Source organism: Vipera ursinii (genome assembly GCF_947247035.1).
Source record: "Vipera ursinii genome assembly, chromosome: 2".
In the NCBI taxonomy this organism is placed as follows: domain Eukaryota; kingdom Metazoa; phylum Chordata; class Lepidosauria; order Squamata; family Viperidae; genus Vipera; species Vipera ursinii.
Genome location: NC_139513.1, coordinates 161,530,043 through 161,541,640, shown reverse-complemented (window position 1 = coordinate 161,541,640; position 11,598 = coordinate 161,530,043). Strand labels below are relative to the sequence as shown.

The 11,598-nt window shown below is 43.2% G+C and overlaps 1 protein-coding gene across 1 annotated transcript in view; it reads right to left on the bottom strand.

Annotated features, from left to right (window-relative positions):
• Window positions 1-1,359: 1,359 nt before the first annotated feature.
• Window positions 1,360-11,598, bottom strand: part of NXPH4 (neurexophilin 4) — a gene marked incomplete at both ends in the record, with an annotated part of 101,833 nt that continues 91,594 nt past the window's right edge. Inside the window, one exon of the mRNA XM_083351842.1 lies at window positions 1,360-2,127. Within this exon, the coding sequence (XP_083207968.1) occupies window positions 1,360-2,127 (768 nt within the window). The remainder of the gene's footprint in view (window positions 2,128-11,598) is intronic.

The window sequence follows — 11,598 nt, the reverse complement described above, 5'->3', positions numbered from 1 at the left end:
TTCTGTTACATTAAATCCAGTCAGTTGATTTAGGAGGAAAACTGGAGAGAAAACCAATCCAGTACAAGAAAAGACTTGCTACACTTGTCCCGATTACCTTATGGGGTGCCTTTCAATCTTGGGCCTGCCAATCAACTTTGAATCTGTGATGAAAGATCTAGTTAAGTGATCTGCTGAATCAATCACTGCAACTCTGCAGACCTAATTCAACTCACATGCACCTGCACACCTGACATATATACAGTGTATGTTTCTACCTACATACTCATACAAAATGATCTTGTGGGTACATGTCACTAAGGTGACAAGTAGGTGCCTAATGGGATACAAGTTCCTATACATACACGCTTTAGGTTTTGCACACACATACCTATTTTTGATTGATTTCAATCAGTCTTACACATGGCTTGGATGTCATGGTTCTACTCACTCTCTCTCTCTCTCTCTCTCTCTCTCTCTCTCTCTCTCTCACACACACACACACACACACACACACACACACACACACACACACACACAATCAATAATGTCCTGTCAACATACTATCTTACAACTTCCTATTTCTCCTGCTTTGCTCAGGCATGTGCCATATGCCATGATCTTACTCACATCCCAGCTACCCTCTTTAATTCCACTTGCCACATATTCCTAGATTTCATATGACGCTTCCTCCACATTTCACCTCTCCTTATTGGAACAGGAAAGTTCGGGCAGCTGAATTTCCCGCCCTAGGCAAGTATCCCTCAACCTTGCTGACGTTTGCTCTTCTATGTTATCCGATGAGACTTGAATTAGTGCACTTGGTTAATATTCTATTCCCCCACCCTGTTAGGCCCATGAAAATTCCAAGGAGAACTCAGCTGGATGATGTATGATGTAGCCTGAGGAAGAGAGATATCTGTCACCGCTACCTGAACCTTCACATTCCATCTGGGAGGTATGATCCTGAGGGATGTGAACATGTAGTCAGTGTAAGAACCCCACCAAAGCAGCAGGGGTTATGTATGCACAAAAGAGATACAGCCACAGCAAGCTATTTCTTCATCTTGCAGGGAATCCCCATGAGATGCTCACAAATGGCATCAGAAGGGGGAAGAATGAGTTGTGAAAACAATATTGTCCCTCTGGCCACTCTTCCTCTTCCTAATGTCCTGGGAAATTCACTGGCTACTGGAAGTGGAGTGTCTGATGGAACAACATCCATTTCCTAAACCAAACCAGCTGTTTTTGTACTATCAAGCATGGTAGGGAGTTCATATTTTTCTTCCCCAGTCATCCAAAGTTCTCACTCTCTGCTGGATAAAAATCACAACTTATTTCATCCCCACATCCCCATCCCTCCAAGGCCCAGTCCACTCATCAGCCAAAGTAAGGATTCTCATTCTGGAAGTTATAGTCTGGACAGACTTTCTGAACCAGCTTGTAATCAATGCTGAAGAATGAGATGAAGATGCAGATGACCTTGAACGGTTTAGCACAGAGCCAGGCTGCATGGCTCTGTGTATGCTCAGTGAAACAGATCTTGGATGGGTCGTACAGGCAGGGCTTATTCTTGCGTGCCCGGTTGGTCTTCTCATACTCCACATGACAATTGAAGGTCTTAGATTCCTTCGGCTCACCTAAGGTGGACTGCTGGGGATGGAGATGTTGGGTGGGAATAGGAGGAACCAAGACATCAAATTCTACGACTTTGGTGGGTGGCACAATGCTTACTGAAACATTGCCCAGGCTGGAGGAGTTGTGTCGGAAATAGACACTGAAGGTACCATTAATGTGATCCACAATCTTGCCTGTCACAAGGAGGCTAAACTTCAAAGTCTTGATGTTGAAATAAAAGTCCCCCCATCCAAAGATTTTCTTGGTACGACCTGCCTTCATTGAGGGCTTCCTTTTGGCTCGCTGATTGAAGTGCTCCATGGCTGTCTGATTCTTGGTCCAGTCCCACGGACTCAGTGCACCACCAAAAGGGTCCAGCTTGGCTTTGGATGGCTCATTGGAAAATATCCGGCCAGGGCTGAGCGAGTGGGGTTTGAAAGAGCTACCGTATGGTCCAGTCTTCAAGACACTCGAAGGACTCATTTCAAGATAGTTCAGGGTCTTGCTTACATGGCCCTCGGCACATACAACCTATCAAAGAGTAAACAAAGGAGGTTATATTAGATCAGCAGCTCCCAACCTTTTCTGTACCCCGCGCTCCTAGAACGCTTCTGATATATTCTCGCACCCCTTACAAAAGTTCAAAATAAGGGCAACGAATTATGCATGTGCACTATAATTTTGAAAACCCAAGTTTTTGCACCCCTGGTTGGGAACCCCTACATTAGATTATACATACTATGCGATTCTTCAGTTATCCATATGATACACCCTACCTGAATCATGCTGAGTGCAAGTCATACAGAAATCTATGGAAGAGCTGCCTCCATCAAGGCACTTTCCAAATTCATAGAATAAAAATCTCCCATAATCCATAACCTTGTGGCCGACCAATATGTGGAATGAGGGTTATAGGAACTTCAGTCTAAACACCTGAAGGACATCAAATTTGGGAAGTCTGATTTAAACTTTGTGCCATATTATATTAGTATCTCAATGGGAGGTTGCATTGCTCTGAATCACTCCAGGCTAATCTTCCCAAACTAATGCTCCCCAGGTATGTTGTGGTCCAAATTTGACACTTTTCAACCAGTCCATAGATCTGGAAGGGTGTGGATTAGAAAGTTAGAATATACTGTCAGAAGATATTGACTCTGAAGCTGGGTAGCAAAGATTCCAAAACTCCACAAACTCCAAAAACTGGATCAAACTTCACAACAAAAAAGGGTGCATATATTTATCCACACTGCATGCTTTTGGACCATCAGAGAAGTGCTGCCAAAACAGTGGTGATAAATAAGGTCCATGAGAAGCCATGTTTAATTTGACCGCCATTAGATAAAATACAAATATGCTTAAGGCTGTTGAGAATCTTTCATAATAGCCAATACAGTACAGCAGTTAAATTCAAAAGAATAACAGAATACCATCATATGTGAGTGGCCATCAGCCTAGATGGATAACAACGTGTAGGACATTGGGAACAAGCAACTAATGCTAAACAGCTTCTGTTTCTCATAATCATTTCTCAGAAGCACCCAATTCTGTCACAATTCTGGAGTCCAAGCTAAATGAACCAGCAGACAGGCTAAGCCTAGCAGCTTAGATCTGCTGCAATCAATTCTTATAGTACGCTGGTTTTCTGCATTTTCGGAGGCATCTTCTTCTGTTTTTCCAACTCCTCTTGTCTCTTTCATTTGCATTCTAACCCAGCTTGTTTCATAGAATCTGTCATCTCCTTTCCCCCCTCCTTTTTTTTTGCCAACACAACAGCTGGCTGACATCCCATGATGGATGAATGGTATTCCTTTGCCCAACAGCAGAATTATTTGATTTGCAGGCATGCCGCCACCACAACAGCAGCAGCTTTTTGCTGGCCACACATGGACAGGTGAACCCTTCCAAGTGGAAAGTCTGGTGGGATGATTCATGAAGGGGAATTTATACTTTCAAACACAAGCTGGAACCAAAGGCTCACAGGTAAGGGTGGGTAAAGCTGGGACTGCAATACTGCTTTGTGCTTTTTACTGGAACCTTCCTCCAACTGAAGGAAAACTGAAAACAGCAGTGAGGGAGATACAGCATGTCCTCCCTAGGACAGTGATGGCGAACCTTTTAGAGACTGAATGCCCAAACTGCAACCCAAAACCCACTTATGTATCGTCGGGTGCCGGATGGGTGTGGCCCACTGGGTGGGTGTGGCCAATTGGGTGGGCGTGGCTGTGGTGGTAACGGCAGACTGGGTGGGACTAAAAAGTTCAATCAATTCCAACTTTGTGTTCTGTACCAGCCTGCTACCGGCCCTGCAGCAAAAGCAGGGACAACCCCTTTACAAACGGCAAGAGGCTGGAATAAAGCCTGCCAAATTTATTCACATAAAACAGAGCAAGACAAGACACCAACCATAAAAACAGGAGCTAAGAAACAGGAACTATCCAATCGGTTGCCTTCAGCAAACCAGCCCTCCCACACATTCCCCTTAAATACAGTTCAGGGCGTGGCCTCTCTCTGCCTCCTTCCGAGGTGCCCCATTGCCTTCCTGTTTACTCCTGACTGACTGCCTCCTGCGTCGGGCGTCCTTGAACAGGGCCAGCTGTGGGTCATCTTCATCCACGCTGTCAGGCTCACACAGCTGGGTCTGCATCGTGACCAGATGAGAGGGGCCTGGCTGGGGGCTCTCATCAAGCTGTCCAATCCCCTCAGCAAGCTCTTCAACACCCCCTCCTCCTCCTCTGAGTCGTCCGACCCAACTGCCGAACCCACAGGCTGACCCTGAATCACAACACTGCGAGATTTTTTTTCCCCCATGATAAGTTGAAATTGATTGATTGAACCTTTTTTTTTTTGCACATGGTGGCGGAGGCCTAAAGTGAAAAGGTTTTATAAAACCCAGCTGAAGGCCTAGGCCTGGGCTGATGGTGTGCATACCCACAGAAAGGGCTCTGCATGCCACCTGTGGCACGCGTGCCATAGGTTCACCACCATGGCCCTAGGACAAACTGTACCTCTCAAAGCACCCATGATTGAAACCTAGGAGAAACAGAAAGTGGTTCAAGCCTGGAGGCACATATGTCTATTTCCAAGAACTTTCCTGAGACCACAGCCAAAACTACGTGTCAGCGCTGCTAACATTGGATGTTTTTGCTTTGACAACAGAAGGAGATGCAACCATTTTCTTCTTATGTTTTACTCTTAGAGTTAGAGTAAGATGATGGTGGGGGGAGGAATGTGCATGAGAGTTTAGCTAGACATAACAATACTGAACCTAGTGTGAGAACCAAGGTTATTGAAATAAGAGATGATAAGAATTGGCGGGCTGGAGAACTGGGGGGAAGCCTGCATTTCAAACTAATTGGAGAATGTGATTATTACTGTTAATTGGAGGAGGGAATTGTGCTTTGATACTATGTGCTCAGGGGAGGAGAACTCAGTTTTTGGCTTCGACTATGTTAGTGCCGATGCTATGCTACTCAAATAAAGATTCTTTAAGGTAAACAATGCCTCGAAGTTCTTTGAACAGTTTCATCTGTCGGAACTATGGCACTATGTATCAAATGCTCAGTTCAGCTCAGCCTTGGTCTTGATTTGGCAAAGTTTGTAGGGGGTGAGACACCTAATACTTGTCATTCTATGTCACTGTCCTCAGTGCTTAATGGCTGGGAGGGAATAATGTCCCGAAATGATAAGCTGAGTACAATTTGAATGCTACCAGTTCTTGCCCTGCCTCCTCTGGGAGATTAAGGAGACCATTGGTTCCTAATACTTCACCCAGTGGAGGAAAAACATGCAGGCTATCACCCGTCTTTTCCTATAGAGGGTGAGGAGAGGGACAACAGGGCAGAATGGTGAGGGGCAGCTCCTCAGCAAAGTTCTGCAAAACCATGACAAATGCCCCCCACCCCTTGGTTTCCTTCATGGGATGGAACAAAATCAGTCTATATTTGCTGGGCCACCAAGTCCTCCCTGAAGAAGGAAGCCTCAAGGAACCATAAATCTCAGTCTTACAACCCTTGCGTACGAACAAAGGCCATGTAGTCATCATTATTGAGCGGGTGGAGAGGAGTAACAAGAGACAGCGCTGTTCACAAGGAGAGGGAGTACATGCTGGGATACTCATTAAAAGAGAGACAAGAGCAATGACTGACTCTGCAGGGAAGTTTGCCGGCTTAAGGCCTAAACAGTGAGGAAAATGAAAGGGCCAAGGCCAGCTCTGGTGTAAACCTGGTTAAATCAGCCCCTAATGGCAATACTGGTCACTTCTGAACTAGGAGATAAGATGAGTGAACATCTGAATCCGCCATTTTGTTTACCATCAAGTGTGGCTCATCCCAAAGATCAGAATGACTTGTCTAACAGCATACTACAAATATACCTATCCACCAATTTTATATATTCGCTTGCCATAAAAAGTTTTTATGCCATCTACCCCACTTCTTTTAAAAATTATTCCTTAAAAGCAAATGATGGAAGTTTTGTAGTAGGGATTCTCAGCATGTTTTATTTAGGTACGGGTATATCTGGTCAGTTCCAGTCAATATTCATTTTCTGAGCATTCAAACGTAAGTCTACTCCCTGCAGTCTTTTTAGAACTTTTAAAAATAAGTTGTATGAAAATTATCATTTAAATGATGTGCATCGCCTCCTGGATATCACTTGGCCAGGCATCTTGATCGGAGAGTCTCATAAAAATTTGGAGACACACAAAATTTGTAGGCATTCCAATGCACACATTAATGAGACACTAATAAGGTTGAGTTCACTTCCAGAGTGTGCCAAACAACTTGACAAAGTACTTAATGTCTTCCTTCCCTTTTCTTCCCCTGACAGAAATAAGAGAAATAACCCAATATTCTTAATACAGAAACATGTACGGGCCTTGAAACCTGGATCTACTCCTTACTCCCCACTTCCACACTAACTATAGTGATGCACACAAGTAACACATCATATATTCTCTGCAAATCAAACAACTGGATTCAGCTGAGTTAAAAGTCCAGTCTTTGCCCTTGTGTGCATATGTGTACATACATGTATATCATTGTTACTCCCAATTCTGGAGTTGAAGGAGAAGGATAGGACAGTATTTCTGTCACTTCCATCCAAGTAGCTTATTCAACCATCACATTTTTTCCCTACTTGATCCAAGATAAAATTAAAATCCCATTGCTCTGCCAGACAGAAAAGCAATGAATGAATCATTCAGGCATGGGACAATAATGATTTGCTACTGTCTCCTTGTAATTAAGCAAGCCATTTGGAAGAGATTCAGTGGATGTTCCCACTTTAACTGGGACAATCCAACCTTGGGTGGGGATGGCAGCTCTGAATTAACCCATGACCCTTGGGAGATTTTATTTTAACTTACATTGCAGCCTAATGGGCTTAAAATGCCAAACTAAAATATCTTGGTCTGGAGCTGCCAAGCGAAGAAGAGATCCTAATTATGAATTAATCCATTTAATCCACTTCTGGAAACAGCAGGACCACTTTGGAGTTTCAAATTTGTATATAATTTGCCCTTCTTGTTTTTACTCTTTGGCTAGAAGCAAAAACCACACATTCCTTGAAATGCAGAAACTTCCTGCCCCGCACAATTCAAGTTTCTCCTCTTTTCTAGTGGTGTCCACAGCAAACTCTTATAATAACAAAAGGACAACACATGCTGATGATGTCACTATTCTGTGGTGGCACAGTGGTTGGAATGGAGTATTGCAGGCTAATTATGCCAACTGCCAGTAGTTTGATCCTAACCCGCTCAAAGTTGACTCAGCCTTCTATCTTTTCCAGGTCAGTAAAAGGAGGACCCAGATGGTTGGGGGAACAATATGCTGACTCTGAAAACCACTTAGAGAGGGTTGTAAAGCACTGTGAAGCAGTATATAAGTCTAAGTTCTATTGTTATTGAAATACCTATGCTATGTACTTTGTCTTGACATCTGAAGTATGCTGAATCAGGTATGTGGTTAGTTCCACCTCGCCCAAGTTCATGTTCAGTTCTCAGGTTCCATGCACACTAAATTTTAAGCCTGTTTTAGTTCTAAAACATTGTGAGTGTTACAGATAGTCCTCGACTTACAACCATTTGTTTAGTCACCATTCATAGTTACAATGGCAGTGAAAAAATGACTTATGACCATTTTTCACATTTACAACCTCTGCAACAACCCCATGATTACATGATCAAAATTTGAACACTTGGCAACTGACTCATGGTTATGATGGTTGCCGTGTCTTAGGGTCATGTGATCACTTTTTGTGAGTTCCTGACAAACAGAGTCACTGGGGAAGACAGATCACTTAATAACCGTGTTACTAATTTAACAACTGCAGTGATTTACTTAAGGATGTTAAATGGGGCAAAACTCACAAAACAAATGTCTTACTTAGCAACGGAAAGTTTGGGCTCAATTGTGGTCATACAATTGAGGACCACCTGTATCAAATTCTCTCAATGAGAGCAGCAAACATTCTGAGCAACTTTAGAAAATATAGTTGTGCTTATGGATTTTCCATTTCTTCTTCATCATCACCATCGCTGTGGAGCAAAAGGAAAGCAAATGGACAACATTTTTTTGCAATAACAGATGAGTCGAGTCAGTGAAGGAAGAAATTCACCGCTTTGTGTCTCAGTGAAACAAAGGAAAAGAAAGCTCTCAAGAGCAATTGTTCTGTAGGAATTTACCCGTGAACGAAAGTCTTGCTCTGAAACACTACAGCGAAGTCATGTTCTTACAACAACACATTTAACTGGGAGAATGGGAGGAGTGGCTGTGTTGAAATTATCCCTAGTCTATTATCTCCAAAGGGTAAAATTAACTTCAAACAGATCCATTGATTCACAGTGTTAAGCTATCTCCACCTAGCCCCAGGGTAGGCAACCTTGGCTCTTTTATGACTCGTGAACTTCAACTTCCAGAATTCCGGCTGGCTCAGGAATTCTGGGAGTTGAAGTTCACGAGTCATAAAAGAGCCAAGGTTGCCTACCCCTGACCTAGCCAGTTAAGCTTATGGAACGTCTAATTCCAAACAACTGGTATATTGTACGAATGAAGGCAAATACATGTGTTCCAAGTTTAGTCTTCCAAGCTTTCAGACTTGTGCTGCCCATGCTCAGGAAATTACTTGCGACTAACTCAGGTTGGATCCTGGCCCATCTGCTGTATATAGTCTTCCAAGAAAAGGAGACAGAGAGAAAAGGGGGGTTGAAAAGGGAAACTTCATTTCCAGAATTATGAGTGGCAATCAAGAACTCTCTTCACAGACAGGCGCTGACTTCAACAATATTAGCCATGGTTACAGCTACCCAGCAAAGAGGGAAAAGGTATATGACGCTTTGTCAGTACTTTCATGTGCAAGAGTCAGCATATTGTCCCCCAAACAATCTGGGTCCTCATTTTACCAATCTTGGAAGGATGGAAGGCCTGAGTCAACCTTGAGCCGGTCAGGATCAAACTGCTGGCAGTTGGCAGAATTAGCCTGCAATACTGTATTCTAACCACTGTGTCACCATGGTTCATAATTGTGGAATGAACATGGAAGAGTAGGGAAGTTATCATTTGCTGCCTGTATAAAGAAATGAAAGGGAATCTTAAATAAAAATACTGCTTATGGTTGAGCTCCCTTCATGACTCTGAACCTTATTTTATTCAGTTCAGGTTACACAAGGATACAATTAGTAGGAGGGCTACAGGAAAGAACTAGAGGTGAGAGACAGTATTTTGCAGCCAGACCCATGCCTTTCCTGCTGCAATGCTGTGACTTAATTGTTGATACTTTTCCCTCTGGCTGATAATGTGCTGAAAAGAGAAAGGAATCAACCAACGTCTTTAGCTATCACACACTACACACACGTAATCACCACAGTATCATTTGCTGGGGATTTGGAACAGAGTCAAGAGAGGCACGATAGAGGCAGCCTATTTCATGCCACCACAATTTTCTGCTCTCTCAAAGGTAGGTGGAGAACACCAATTTAACTCTGATCAAAAACTCAGACATTTCCTAAGCTATCATTGACCAGGCCAGTATCCACCATGGCTTTTCTTTCCTGCTAACAAAAAAAAGTGTGGGGGGGTATTTAAAACTAGTTCTTGACATCAGTAATATATTTCTGATTTTAGCACCTAACCTGTCCGCCTTTCCTGGTAGATCAGACAGGCAACACAACCAGATGAGGTAATTCCACTTTACTCTAAGCTTACATGAACAGAATATTGCAAGTCTATAAGAGCAAATCTCCTGCTGTCTCCTTTACAGTTTAAGAAGCTAGGGAAGTCCCTCTTTCTCCACCCAATATGCAGCTGTAGGCTATGTCCTCTCTTATCTGACCATTCCATAGGCAGCACTTCTTTGCACCACTGCATCACTGCTTCAGACAGGAAGGGGGTGCAGAGAGTGGTGAGGATGGCTGAAAAGATTATTGGCAGTTCCCTCCCCTCCATCCAGGACATAGCACATAAACATCACTTGAGCAAGGTCCAGAAGATTGTCTGGGACATTACACATCCTCTTCGTGACCTGTTTTCCTTGTTACCTTTGGGGAGGAGACTCCATGGTATCCAAAGCAGAACATCCAGATTCAGTCACAGTTTTGTTCCATACAGTATTAACCTTGTGAACTCTAAAGATTCCTCCTTCCATTATGTATTCAAGATGGACAGTGATTAATATTTATATGTTACTTATATGTAAGGGTGTAGGTCTATAAATATGTTGTATATAGTACGTTTAAATGTGTGTTATGTATGTTGAGAGCAAGCAACTAAATTTCATTTTTAATGTGTGCCATTGTGCCCACAGTAAAAACAATGACAATAAAGGTTATCTACCTATCTGTCTGTCTGTCTGTCAATAGCCCTATCTTATTCCTTCCCCTCCTTTATCTCTAGAAATGAAATGACTTATAGGCTAAAGCAGTGGTGGCGAACCTATGGCACACATGCCAGAGGCGGCACTCAGAGCCCTCTCTGTGGGCACGCCCACCGTTGCCCCAGCCCCGCCTCCCTCTGCAGCCCCCTCCTCATGAACAGCCCCCGGGAGGAGAGTCGCCCCAGGTGTGGCCTGTGTGGAGCAGCGCACCCAAGGACATGGCAGCCAGGCAGCAGAGACAAGATTCTGCACTCTTGCCCCATTGCATGAAGATGATGCTGCGGGGCGGGGGCAGAGGGTGTGGCCGCCATGACACTGCAGGGCCACCTGGGCGATTGGCGGTGGGCTGTTGCGGGGGGTGGAGTAGGGGTGGGGCGATTTTTGGACGCTCAGTCTCTAAAAGGTTCGCCATCATTGGGCTAAAGTAAGATATGGAAAGTCTAATAGCACTCTTATTGTCCTCATACAAAGAATTTAAAGGACCTGTTCTAACTCAAGGCCTGGGGGGGAAAAGTAGTGTTTAAGGATCACTTGATGGCAAGAAAAATATTTGATTAGGTTTTCGCTGGATAAATTAGCTGCAGTTAATTCTCACCAATATCAACAAGAGATACTAGATTTTTTAAAATTTACTTTAGTGGGATTTAACATAACTAATTTAGTCTATCCTGTTTCTTAGAGTACATGTAGATGAATATTTGGTTACCATGAAGTACATAGAAATTTATTCTGATAATAAATATCACATTGTATAATAGTAATGCTTTCCCAGCCTTTCTCAGCTTAATACACCACAATTCTATGAAGGGAATTGTTACCCATCACATCTGGAAGGTTAGTCCTGTCTCTTTTATAAGAACAAATAGTACTAAGTATTTGAGCATCAGAGGCAGAGAAAATATTTCACTAATATGCAATACAGCAGAAGTAGTAGGACTTCAAGCAGTAATCCAATTATAAAACAGAGGTGATACAAGTACACTCAATTTAAAAATGAAATGATAGCAAATGATTATGTTTGTTCCATCCCCTAATTTTTTTTTTAGGAGTCTTCCAGATAATCAGCCTTTCTACAATATTTAGCAGCCCTTTTCAGGCAACCTTAAAATGCCTCCAAAACTGAACTGTTTGGGG